Raw genomic sequence first — 13,859 nt, forward strand, 5'->3', positions numbered from 1 at the left:
CTCTCTGATCCAGAGCCCCTCCCCAGCTTTCCTGGAGCCCCTTTCTGTACTGGAAGGTAACTATAAGGTCTCCCCAGAGCCTTCTCTTCTCCAGGCTGAACAACCCCAATCCTCTCAGTCCTCATACGGGAGGTGCTTCAGTCCTCAGACCATCTCCGTGACCCTGAGATGCACTAGGACCTACAGACGTGTGGAGAAGCCTGGCTGCTGTGACACCTGCAGCCTCTGGCTTTGGGTCCTGTGTCTACCACGTACCTCAGCATCCCCGGACACGCACGCAGCGGGGCCTAACCTGGGGGAGTGCAGGCATCCGCTGGGGACTGGACGAACGTAGACCGCCTTTTTGTGGGCATGGGCAGGGCCATCTTCTGTTCTTTGTGTTTTGCCAGCGCTGCTTGAACTGCTTCTGTGTGGATATCTGCAAATAGAAGCTCGTATGTTCAGTTCTGCAACAGGAGTGGAGGAGAAAAAGGCTCAGGGCTGACACATGTGCAACTACTGCTAGTCCTCTGGATTTGTACAACCCCTCATTCTACAGCACCTTCCCAGACAACCACATTTTGCCACTGCAAGAGCAACAGTTCCCTTTTGGTTTTCTGTTTAAATGAGATAAGGAGCTGAGGTCCCTCCTCGTTACAGGAATCCCAGATGAGTTCTTGCCCTGCCCTTACCGGATCGGTAGCGTTCATCCCTGGCTCCCCCTGAGCGAGCTCGGTGAAATTTGGATGAGGAAGATGATGATGCTGAGGCCGGGGTTGCAGACGGAACAGACATCTGAGTTCTGGATTCCTTCTGTAATGCTGGATCAACTCCTGGAAAACAGGCCACAAATCTCTAAGAGCAGGAAATAAAAGGAGCTTTTTCTGACCATGCTTTTCTCTTTCACTATAGACAAGATTTCCCCTTTTTTTTTTTTAATTCTTTCATAGTGAAGCGGATCTAATTAGTTAATACATTTGTGCAATTACACCTTAATCGGTTCAGAAATACCTGGCCCTCCTCTGACCTTGCCCTTAAAGAAGTTTTTTCCAGCTGTTTTCTTCTCAAGGGGTTGTTGGGCGCTGGAAGTGTAAGGCAAATTCACAGCACCTCTGGAGCAGGGGACAGAATACACATTTCATGTAATTTATGTAACCTCTCAGGGATAAAGGGGGATGGAGTCACCTTTAAAGAGTCCATAACAAAGTACAAAAGCAAAGGTGATGAGATTCAGACAAATCTTGAGTCATGAAACAGCCAAGTCCTGCGTTTCCACACCCTGAACAGGGCATTCACAATGAACTTCAGTGTCTTGTCATTCAATATCTGTGTGTTTTGCTCCTGTTTTACCATAGAATCATGGAATGGTTTGGTTTGGAAGGGACCTCAAAGCCCATCCAAGCCCCATCCAACCTGGCCTTGGACACCTCCAAGGATGGGCAGCCACCACGGCTTTGGGCAACCTGGGCCAATGCTTCACCACGTTTCCAATGGGAACAGGATTGCACCACACTCATTAATGCATTAAGATGGAAAAGAATTAGCAGTTTAACTCATAGTAAAGCGATGCAGCAAGCTGCTTTTAGAGATCCCAGTCACTTCCCCGAGTTTCCTTCCATCGCTGCCACAGGCACGATGCACAAAGGGCTCTTACTGATGCAGTCAGTCATTATCCCAAATTAAGCCTGAGCTGTGAGGAAGAGCAAACCCAGAGGAAAATAACGTTGAGAAGCCAGGTTCGTTACCCTGGGCTCCACTGACCCGTGCACATTATTGACAGGAAAACCAATAATCCACCCGCGGAAAGAGCCTCTGCCACTCAGTGATTACAAAACCAAATGGACCTCTGGCTGTCCAGGTTCTGGCTCCTTTCAGCGTGTCAAGAAGCGAGTGGCTTTATCGTTGGGCAGCCTGGTCTAGTGGGAGGTGTCCCTGCCCATGGCAGGGGGCTGGAACTAGATGATCTTTAAGGTCCTTTCCAACCCAAACTATTCTATGATCCCATAATCATCCTGGAAAAGTTTGTTTTTCCCATGAACACGGGGAGCTAAATAGATAATTGGATAAGAAATCACCATTTCACAATTCAGCAAGAGACACTGGGAATCAAGGCTACCGGAGTTTCTATTCCAAAATGAATCTGTGCGCCCATGAGGACCCAGAGGTCACAGAGCTGTGATTTCCTCCGTGCTGTCACCCCAAGTCATGCAAAAAGAGGAGCAGCTGTGCCAGTTCAATACACGCTGCTCACGAATTCTCACAGCCAACCAAAGGATTCAAGAAATGAAGAGGAAACCACAAATGCTGGAGCCCAATTCCAGTTTCACCACTTTCGCAGTGTGTGGTTTTAGGTAAACAACTTCAGGCCAGCGCCTCAAGCTCAGGGAACCAACAATACCAGCAAATCACATCCAACTCGTTGCAGAAATCTTCAGGCGCCTCCTGTACCTCCCAACATTCTGAAGAGCAGAATATTAATTGAGTGTTACAGAAAACACCCTCTCCCCTCAGCCCAGTGCCACAGGCTTTGGGAAAAACCCAAGCACGCGGGGACACCGTGCTCCTGGAAGCCGTTCTCTCTCTTCACCCCAGCATCACCACACTCCAACCTCCTTTCCGGGAACTGCAGACAGCGATGGAGTCTCCCTTGTAAATCACAAGCTCTGTATTTGCTCATCTGAGGACAATCATCACCGTACAGTGGTGCCAAAGGAAGAAACCTTGGTGGTTTAGGTGCAATCAGAAGACCTGAACTTCAGAGCAAGGTTTTCAGTTCAAAACATCAGTTTAACTCCATCCAAGAGAGTCGGTGTTTGCAGCCCCTCCACACCGCTCTGGAATGCCACTCACCGATAACCAGTTTAACGTCTCCATAGCATCTGTTTGCCTTAACCAAAACCAAAAGGCTTTTATTTCGATCCCAAGACAACTTCACAGACTGAGAAGAAAAGCTCAGAGCTCTCTGATCATCTGGGTATTTAGGAATTCGAGCACCCACTAGATGTCAGCAGCAGATTTGACACTATTTTAAATGAATTATTAAATTCATATTCAGTTTTCTCTTACAAGTCGTACAAAAGCATCTCATCTGCTCTGCAGGGCATCACGAGGAGAACATGACATTCCGTTTAGGAAGGGATCAAATGTGTCTGTAAGCGATGCGACACACCAAGAGTGAGCTCTTTGTTTTGATATCTTGCTATGACATAACAACACGTCAAAGCACGGATGACAAAACGTCCCCGACAGCTGCGGGGAGCAGTGAAGAAGCCACAGTAAATCACAAAGGTTTCTACAGCAAAGCGACCTGAGCGAGCCAAGCCTGGCAGGTGAGAGGTGACCGACATAGCATTTGCTTTGCAATAACCCAAGGAAAATTAATTATTTCATAGAATGGGTTGGGTTGGAAAAGATCTCCAAGCCCATCCTGTCCGCCCCCTGCCATGGGCAGGGACAGCTCCCACGGGATCAGGGGCTCCAAGCCCCATCCAGCCTGGCCTTGAACCCCTCCAGGGATGGGGCAGCCACCACTGCTCTGGGCAACCTGCCTTCTATGAGTTAATCGTTGTGAGTGTTTAAGCAGAACTGACTGCTGGGCGATTCCACCATTCTGGTGAAGGTTTGATGATTTAGGGATTATATTTTTTTCCATAAAAAGATTTTTAGATTAAAAGACTCATTATGAGCATCATATGTGGTGAAGGATAAACATTTACATGAATAACAAGGACAGTAAGTGCTGGATTCACCTGGCAGAAGAAAAGCAGCAGGCAAACCTGTTATTCTGCTGTTTTGCATACAGAATAGAACAGAAGTGCTAGTGCTGTGATGGTTATTCCTTACAACATGATTTTTCCAAGCTACGTGCCTATAAAGTTCATGTAAATGACAAACTCCAGATGTATGAGTTTACAAGTCAGGCTGAACACGGGGACAGGGTCTCAGCAGCTGTGGCTGCACGGGCTTTGCACGATTGCTGCAGTCTTCCCATGCCGAGAACTCACCAGACCTAAAGGATTCAGAGACTCCTGCAGGAGTTTCCAGCTAGATTTTAGTCCTGCCCTTTACAAGACATGGCTCAGCTGAAAGAGGGGAGATTGAGATGAGATCTTAGGAAGAAATCTTTTCCTGTGAGGGTGGGGAGGCCCTGGACCAGGTTGCCCAGAGCAGGGGTGGCTGCCCCATCCCTGGAGGGGTTCAAGGCCAGGTTGGATGGGGCCTGGAGCCCCTGATCCCGTGGCAGGAGTCCCTGCCAATGACAAGGGGGTTGGACCTGGATGGGCTTTAAGGTCTCTTCCAATTCAAAGCATTCCAAGATCTATGATGATTCTTTGGTTCTGTGAACCTGCCAGCATTGCTCCAACACAAGAGGTCTCCCAAAGCCCCAAGAGTTTCAAAGGGAGCGGGTGAGTTCCCAAAGTTCCGAAGGGAGTGGGTGGCTTGGCCGCAGCTCTGCATGTTCAAAAGGACATCACAGCAGGGATGACAACCAGGCAGCCTGGGCTTTATCTCGCGGGCGGTCAGTCAGCAGCGTAAGATGGAATCAGCCCTTGTCCTTCCATCTGGGCCCAGGCCACGGTGAAATCAGCAGCATCGTTTAACACGCAGAGCCCAAGAAGTGACTCAAATCACTCCCTCTCCAGCCTTTCTGTGCAGCAGCCAGCACGTACCAGAGGAGGAACAATCCCGGTATCGCAGCTTCATCACCTCCGTGAGTTCCATTTACAAAAATGGATGTTGCACCAGGAAAACATGTATCTTTAGGTAATTAACATTGCTGCCTTAACTCTGCAGTAATGAGGCAAGCTCCCAGAGGCAATGTGAACGGAGAACAGATTGAGCAATAGGCATCTGCCCAATTCCAACACCGACGTGCGCTGACGTGCCATCATGCCTCCCTTTGCCTCCTCTCATCTCCAAAATGGAGACAACGCACTCGTAACATCAGGAAGGTGCTTGGAGAAACGTAACGCACTAAATTTAGGAGTAAATATCTTATTTTGTGGTGGACTATGTTAATTCTCTTCTCATTAACAAGGTGACCTGGTTCTGAATCCCTCGTGCATGACTTCAGATGGATTTTTACAACAGGAGAATCCTAGATACAGGAGCAGCTGGTTGTAAGACAGATGAAAAGCTGGAGGGCTAAGCCAGAACTGCAGTGAAGATGCTGTCCTAACTGGTGACCTCCTACCCGCCTCTGTCTCCTCCAGAACTCCGGCTCATCGAGCAGCTTCCAAAAGCACAATAATCGAAGAAGGAGGGCCACAGACCGAGAGGCTGTAAAACCTGCTGGACAAATATCTCCTTACAAAGACCATAAAGAGGGATTAGTCATGTGTTTCACTTTTTGGTTTCTTTAAATAATAGGAACAGATTTGATACAAAGGCAGCAATCGAGCCTGCAGAGATTCCTATCGCATCCTGGGTCAGAGAGGCAGTCCCGGCACTCGGAGTCGCTTGGAACAACAGCTCGAGGTCAAAGGCTACGAAGTTTTGCCTTGCCTCCCTCGGAGCAGGCAGAACCCACTCTTCTTCTGCATCTAGAGAACCCACCATGGCAATAAAAGGGAAAGGGCACCAGCTTTTGTTGGATACGCAAGGAAAACCAAATTGAGAAACAAGTGGGATGGAGCAGAGCAGGAATGCACCCACAAGTGTTACGGGGTGGCAGAGCCCACAAGCTCCACATGACAGCAACAGAGTCCTTCATGCTCCTCATGTGACTGCCTGAAGCGAACTGCTGGCATTTCAGCAGCAAACCCCGCACCACCTTCCCCCAGAGGACACGTGGCTGACGGGCAATAAAGGCACTTTTAGCCTTTGCTCTTGTTTTTCAGCCTCGGCAAATGCCACCATGTCCAGCCCCGTCTGCCCAGCATCCCCGTCACTCCCCACACTGCGAAGACCCAGACGCATCTGTTCTTACGGTGAAGCATCTCAGCGTATGAGGACTGTAATTATTTTGGGTAAGCATCCCCACAGTAATTAGCAGGCGCACTTTCGGCAGGGTCCTTCAGTTTACAATTATATATAACTATCTCGCATACAATCAGCTCTGCCGCCGAGGAGCTCCAAACCAAGAGAAACAGAAGTACACGATGGACGTGAATTCAGCTACTCTGGTAAATAAACCAACAAATGATGAAAAACCTCATGTTTCTCCAGCAAAGAATTAGGGTGGCAGAGAAGACACGGCCTGGCCCACCTCTGCAGCTCAGCCATTCCTACGAAGGTTTCAAGAATGATTCCGGAGGAGCTCACACTGCAGGACTGATTCCAGACCTGGCAGTTCTCAGCCGACAAGGGAGCAGGATGTGCGTTACGGATGTGGAAGATGAAGACGGGGGATATGAAATGCTGAACTACACCGCACTCTGCAGAGGCCCAAACTGCTCCAGAACTGCCAGCAACCCCTAGAGATCAAAATGAACAAGAAAACCAGAGGGAAAGCACTGCTCACGACTCCTTGACCTCCGTGCAGCCCCCACAGCGTAGCTATCAGGCAGCTATGGAAGCACACGTGGAACAGAAGAGTTTGGAGTTGGCAAATAAGTCCCAGAGCTCTGCTCCATGGCCATTCCGTGGATCCCTTCAACATCAAGGCTACACGAAACACTCCCGCCAGCCGAAAGGTACCTACCTTGGGTCTGTGGAACATAGGGAGCCAGCAGCTTCGCTCTCTTCTTCTCATACCCCTTTTGCGTGATGTCCCCTAAAACCAATGAAAGAAGACTCACTTAATCATGCCCACGTTTTTCAGTTTGAGGGCTGTTTGCTTTTCATTTCGGTAACACAGAAGCTTCACCTCACATACAGCAATGGATACGCTGAAGAAAATCTGAGACCAAATAAATACGAGTAGGTTGCAATTTCAAAGCCTCCACATTACAGAACTGCTGCAGTTTCCCTTGGGAGCAGAGAGACACACCGCACACTATTTAAATTTGATAATTTGAATCAAAACAGCTATCTAAATGGAATATCAAAGCAATGGAAACTTTAAAAAGGGAGACTCGGAGTGCCTGAAAATATTCTGTAACCACAAAGCCAGCACAGGTTGACACAGATGAGCAATTCCCAAACAACACAGTAGAGGGAAAGCTCAAATCCTTGTCTTCAACTGATCAAATTGAGAACAGCTTTTAGCAAATAAAGCGGGCCCCAGGCAGGAACCGCCTAGAGCACATCCAAAAACTGAGGCGAGGGCAAACAGAGTCAACTTCTGCAGCGCCACCCAGCCAGAAAATCAGACTTTTAACCAGGTCTATTTGCTATTCAGGGAAAGCTGGGGGGTTGTGGGTTTTTAACCCAGTCATAGCTGCAATTCCACTGTTTGTTGACTGTGAGAAGCATGCAGGAGAGATGCTTGAGCTCCACAGAAGCAAAAATTCCAGAAGAGAATAAGCATTAGCAAACTTTTCCCCTTTTTAAAAATCTAATCTGTCTGATCCTGGACATGAACCATCTGGCTGCCGCCTTTTGTTTTAATTTCTCACATTACATCAGAACCACAAGAAAGACTGAAACCTTGGAGGGATTAAAACAAAAAGCCCTGCAGCATTTCAAGCCTTCTCATAGCCTGACCTGCACTCGTAACCTCTTATCTCTTGGGACCAAAGATTGGAAGCGACGAAACCCCGAGCAGTAAGAAAACAGTGTTATTTGGTATTGCTTCTTAAGCTAAAATTGAGCCCATACTTGCACTGCGTGAAGAAACCTGTGATGGCACACGGCGTCTTTGCTGTGCCACAGCCCGGTTCCTGCGGGGCAGCAGAGTATTAGAGCAGCGCAGGGCGCCGTGTGTGCTCCTTCCCGCATCCTTCTGCCAGACGCTGCCAGCCTGATCCGGAGCAGCCGCATCAGGAAAGGTGATTACAGGGTTTAGGCTCTAAGCTTCCCAACACAGCCAGCGTCTTGGCGAAAACCTCCCAGCTAAGTGGCCGTTTGGGTTATAAAGGCGATTGTGCAGCACTGAAATACTTGGCAAGGGAATGGCCTTCCCTCCTTTGCGCTGGGCAGCCCGACGTCAGCGTCGCTTGGAATGCCAAGAGCAAGAGTTCTGAAACTGAAGTGGGTACTCACACTGCTTAGCGGAGGGCGTGCATTTGCACACAAACCTTTATCTCGCTGCTCTAACACTATGGTTGAGTCAGGCCCCAGCAAGTCCAAACAAATCCAGCAGCTGAAAATTAGAATGTCCACGAAGCACTGAAATGCCAAGCAAAGCAGTAATTTTAATGCTTGATTGCAATACCGCGCTCGGTTAAATTAACCCAGCTCACAGGAAAGGTATGCTGCTGTGTCGGAAAAGTGCACCTTCGGCAAGAGCCCTACAGAGAACGTACACCAAAAGGACAACGTTTGGATCCACCACGAGCTCCAAAACCCAGAAGCTTTCCCACACAACGGCAGCTTTACTGCTTCACATTCGTTCACTCGGGGTGCAGACAGACCGGGGTGACTGCTGCATCAGGAAAACCAAACCTAGACGGAACAGGGAGGGATTTGTCCTTATAAGCCAACTCATAGATTTGTTTGCAGCTTGTTATTTTGTGATTAATTGCTCCACAACCTTTAATTGGGCTCCTGACATTGGTGGTTACACTTCGAATATAATGAAACATTCGTCACAGAAAACTGACGGAATTACTAAGGAACAAGAGGACATCACCACGAAATAACAGCACACTCAGTTCATAGATTCACAGAATGGGTTGGGTTGGAAGAGACCTCAAAGCCCATCCAGTTCCACCCCCTGCCATGGGCAGGGACACCTCCCACTGGATCAGGGGCTCCAAGCCCCATCCAGCCTGGCCTTGAACCCCTCCAGGGATGGGGCAGCCACCCCTGCTCTGGGCACCCTGGGCCAGGGCCTCCCCACCCTCACAGCAAAACTCTTCTCCCTAAGATTTCATCTCAGTCTCCCCTCTTGCAACTCAAAACTGTTCCCCCTCGTTCTTTCCCTGCCCTCCTTGATCAAGGGCCCCTCCCCAGCTTTCCTGGAGCCCCTTTCAGTCCTGGAAGCTGCTCTAAGGTCTCCCTGGAGCCTTCTCCTCTCCAGGCTGAACAACCCCAACTCTCTCAGCCTGTCCTCATACAGGAGGTTCTCCAGCCCTCTGATCATCTCCGCAGACTCCTCTGGACTTGCTCCAATAGCTCCACGTCCGCCCCGTGCCAAGGGCTCCAGAACTGAATTTTGATAAACTCATGATCCGATTACCACAACCACAACAGTTACACCCACATGGACATCTCAGCTCTTGGAAACAAGCGTCCCTTCACTTTGCTGCTTGAGCTTCTTCTCTCTGATCACATATCCAGACTTGGTATCAATTCACAGAGACAGAAAGCAAAGACTAACTGAAAGAGACATTTCCTTTCACCCTTTTCCTTTCCTGTGGATCTACAGGAAATGGAAATAGCTTGATCCAAACATGAAGGCGGACGGACGTCCTCAGTGAGTATCAGAAGTTCCAGCCACAGGAAGAGAATCGAGACAATAGGGCTACAATCTCACCAACCGATCACTCCTACTGCACAAACCTGGTAAATCATCAACCCCGCTCCCATAAATCAAACACTTTGTGATGTTTGGTGTGCTGAATCCTTCCAGACAGCTGAAAAAAACCAACCCAAGAACCGCAAGTCTTCTGCAACACAGATGCAGCAGAAGGGATTCTGGTGAGCTGCAGCTCATCTACCTGGATGTTACACCTCCATTCAAATCATGGAATTGAGAACCTGGAACTTCAGGAGTCTCATCACCCTGTGACGCCAGACTGCTTTTTAGCAATTAAGAGTTGATGATCTATTCTAAACCATGGTGCTCAATCAGTGCAAGGTGGTAACACCAGCTAATCCTGCTACACGCAGACAATGCTCCTCTTTCAACATCCTTGCTCCCCTTCCCCCCATGGAATGAGAACACTGAATCATTTACTGTCGAACAAAACCATAATTACTACAGTGGAGAAATTAAGGAAAATGATCACGTAGTGCACAGCATCTCCCCAACAAAGACTCCAAACACTTGACTGTATCAAGCACAAGACTCAAATTTGAAAGCAGTTTGCACACATTTGTATGCTTTTTGAAAATCCAGCGACGTTTCCAGCAGTTTGTGCTGACAGAGACCCACGGAAACGCTTCTGATCCATCCACTACCCCAAAACACAGAGAGCCACTCTATTTAACAGCAAATACTGTAACAAGATCTATTAGCACCACTGCATCTGCTCTTCTAGTCTCACCTTTGGTAATGACTTGGATGACTTTGACCTCCTTGCCTACTCCCCTGCTTGATCTCTCAGGATACGGAACAGGGAGTGCCTCCCTCTAGTTCTCGTGCGGCTCAGTGCTGGTGACTCTCTCAGTTATGGTCTTGGCAGAAAACAGACACCGAACCAATCCACCCAGCACAGCAATTTAAGTTCGGTACCCTCTGTTTTCTGTCTCCTGGAGGACTGGTAACCTGCACACCCCCTCACTTCCCGATGTCTCACCAAGGCGTGAAGCTGGATGTCCTCGATCCCAGGCTCCAGCAAACGAACTGACAACATCAAATCCTTTTTTCCAAGGCTCTGCATTCAAACAGACTCTACCTGTGAGATGGTCTCGCCTTCGTAACACTCTCCAGCTGTAATTTCACCACAAAAATGATGTTTGGAACAAGTTTAGACAATCGCCTCTTTCTGTCTGAGGCCAAAAGATGATGCAGCTTCAAAGATTCCCTCCTCCTTCCTTTGGGTGAAGCTGTTTATCAGGTTTCCTCCTTGAAGACAACACCAAGGCCTACAAACTAGAAAGCCTTCAAGAAAAAAAAAGCCATTGGGTTCTTGAAAGAAATAAAACCTCACTCACTCTATGTCACTCCCTCAAAAATACCAAATTGAAGCCAACCAGTAAAAAAAAAGACAGCAAGTTGGTGCTTTGCAGTTTCCCTTTAACAGCACCATTCTGCTCCCATTAGGAACATGAATAGTCTACAGAAAAAAACAGCAACTCTCACAAAGCTGTGTTTGTTGAGCGCAGGCATTATCCCCCGACAGTTCCAGCACTCAAAGTTTCACGGGCAGATCAGCCGCAGATTAATTTATACACACAGTACAAGGCCACTTGGCTCCAGCACTGCGGGGGCTCTGTTCTACCACTTCAGGAATCTCTCCTAAAGGCTTATGAATGTTGCTTTACCAAATTAAAACTACTTTAATCTCCATGTTTCTTATTTCTAAGGAATGCGATTCAAGATGAGGTTCTTGTGGCACAAGGTCCCTGCGCACACGGTCACTGCTCCACGCCCTTCGAGGCCCCATTCACCACCGGTCGCTTAACGTGGACCTTAAGCCTCTTCAATTCTTTGGTTGTTTCACCTTTCAATAATAAATCCAACGACTGAAGCTCTGCTGAAGAATCTCTGATCTTACTGCAGCGTTGCGGCTGATCCACTGTCCTCGGCTCACCCGTCTGGGTCCGTGCTTTACGGGCCGTAATCTCCGCTGCCATATGCGACGCCTCGGCGCGCTGGGTGAGCTGAGGACAGGGTTCGGTTTGCTTTGTGTGCGTGGGCAGGGGGGACCATTGAAACGGAGGGGTCACCAACTTCAGCCAAAGCCCCTCCCTCCCAAAAAATACACATACAGTAATTTATCATCACCATTTCTGCTGAAAACAGCACTAGTTGGAGGCACGAGCGCTACGAGGAGCAGCTGAGGGACCTGGGACTGCCTAGCCCGGAGAAGAGGAGGCTGAGGGGACCTCATCGCTCTCTACAGATCCCGGAAAGGAGGTTGGAGTCAGGTGGGTGTTGGTCTCTTCTCCCAAGTAACAAGTGATGGGATGAGAGGAAACGGCCTCAAGTCGCGCCAGGGGAGGTTTAGGCTAAATACTGGGAAAAAATTCTTTACTGATAAGAGTGGTGAAGCCCCAGCAGAGGCTGCCCAAGGTGGAGGCTCCATCCCTGGAGGAGTTCAAAAAAACATGTAGACGTGGCACTTTGGAGCATGGTTTAGTTCCCATGGTGGGTTGGGCTGACAGTTGCAGTGGGTGAGCTCTATTCCAGCCTTAATGATTCTGTGATTCTATCAGATCCATGTACTTCCCGCAGCAAGGACTGCAAACCTGGGTGCAAGCACCACGTGAGGTCTCACCAGAGCCAAGCAGAGAGGCAGAATCCCCTCCCTCACCATGCTGGTCACACTATTGATGCAGGGGGAACATCTACCTTTACAAAAGCTGAAGTCTTTAAAAATGTTCAGAAAACTCTTGAAGAAAACCCCTTAAAACCCTTAAATACATCACCAAATGCTGTTAACCCAAGAACCCTACAGGCTCTGCTCACCACCTCTAAGAACTATCAGCAAAACACAGTCACTGAAGTCAGCTTTATACACGCTATCACGTTGCGAAGTGCAGCCATTTCAATTGTACGTTACCCATAAAACCAGCACATGTACATAAATAGCTAAATCCCACAGACAAATGATAAATCTTGCCTGCAACCCCATCCTGGGAAAAGAAAATCTTTTAAAATAGCTACAACTTCTCATGGGGAAAAAATGCATTTTCCCTTCCGAATGCTCTAAAGGGCCCAGACCGAAGGCTTTGTCACAAATAGGATTTCACCAAATCTATTCAAGAGAAACATTTTCATCTATTTTTAATAATTAGTCAATGAGAAGAAAGTGGATTCTATATCAGAGTGCTTCACAGCGTGTATAATACTTGTGCCGCATCAGAACAAGGCACTGAAATCATAGAATGGTTTGAGTTGGAAGGGACCCCAAATCCCATCCAGTCCCACCCCGGCCACGTGCAGGGACACCTCCCACTGGATCAGGGGCTCCAAGCTCCATCCAACCTGGCCTTGAACCCCTCCAGGGATGGGGCAGCCACCACTGCTCTCGGCAATCTGTGCAAAATCCTCAAACTGAAGAATTTATTCACAAGATCTCTTCTCAGTCTCCCTACTTCCAGCTCAAAACTGTTCCCTCTCATCCTCTCCCTGCCCTCCCCCACCAAAAGACCCTCCTCAGCTTTCCTGGAGCCCCTTTCCGCACTGGAGGCTGATCTAAGGTCTCCCCAGAGCTTTCTCTTCTCCAGGCTGAACAACCCCAACTCTCTGAGCCTGTTCTCAGAGCAGAGGGGCTCCAGCCCTCAGATCATCCCCGTGGCCTCCTCTGGACCCGTTCCAACAGTTCCATCTCCTTCTTATGTTGGGGATTCCAGAACTGGACACAGGGTTCCAGGTGAGATCTCACGAGAGCAGAGAAGAGGGGAAGGATCACCCTGAATGAGGAGGAACACCTGCAGAAGAGGCGGCTTTGCACTCACGGTCTGTGCTGAGTAAGGCAGGGCAAGGCATCGAAAATCCCCGGTGAGGCGATTCTGCCCTGAGTAACGCTCCGCTCTGACTAACCCGCGGGTCAGACACCAGCAGAATCCAACCAGCATTCTCTCCGCAGCCCCAGCGCACAGACCGGGCCCTCCACCACCCGCCTGCAAGCCAGAGCTTCCCAGGAAGTGACTAAACTTTGTGCAGGAGCGGCTGCCCTGTGATTCAGCAGGAATTCTGCAGGCAGGGACATCCCCGTCTCCCTTAAGGTAGGAAGGCAATGGCTGGAACAGTGAGCGCTGATACCTCTCTCCTCGGAGTCACCTGTCCAGCCCGACTGCACGGATTACACGCAGATTCGCTCCGCGGCTTCTGACCGCACGCGCTTTCTCCACAACTGACTGGCAGGGAAAGATGATTTTCCAAATCAAGCCCGTTTTTAGCCCAGGAATAAAACCAAAACCGCACAGGCCCCCTAAGAGAACTCTGCATGTCACCGCAAAACACTGAGACTGCGGATGGGCTCTTGATCAGGGAGGGCAGGGAG

The 13,859-nt window shown here is 49.1% G+C and overlaps 1 protein-coding gene across 4 annotated transcripts in view; it reads right to left on the minus strand.

The window, feature by feature from the left end:
• Positions 1-13,859, minus strand: part of DIP2B (disco interacting protein 2 homolog B) — a 60,923-nt gene that overhangs the window by 29,046 nt on the left and 18,018 nt on the right. For all 4 annotated transcript variants that reach the window (XM_069879532.1, XM_069879530.1, XM_069879529.1 and 1 more), the window contains exons 2-4: positions 6,623-6,694; positions 672-812; positions 293-418 (exon numbers count right to left, since the gene is read on the minus strand). In XM_069879532.1, coding sequence (XP_069735633.1) covers positions 293-418; positions 672-812; positions 6,623-6,694 — 339 coding nt within the window. The remainder of the gene's footprint in view (positions 1-292; positions 419-671; positions 813-6,622; positions 6,695-13,859) is intronic.

This window comes from Phaenicophaeus curvirostris, chromosome 38 (genome assembly GCF_032191515.1).
Source record: "Phaenicophaeus curvirostris isolate KB17595 chromosome 38, BPBGC_Pcur_1.0, whole genome shotgun sequence".
NCBI classification, from domain to species: domain Eukaryota; kingdom Metazoa; phylum Chordata; class Aves; order Cuculiformes; family Cuculidae; genus Phaenicophaeus; species Phaenicophaeus curvirostris.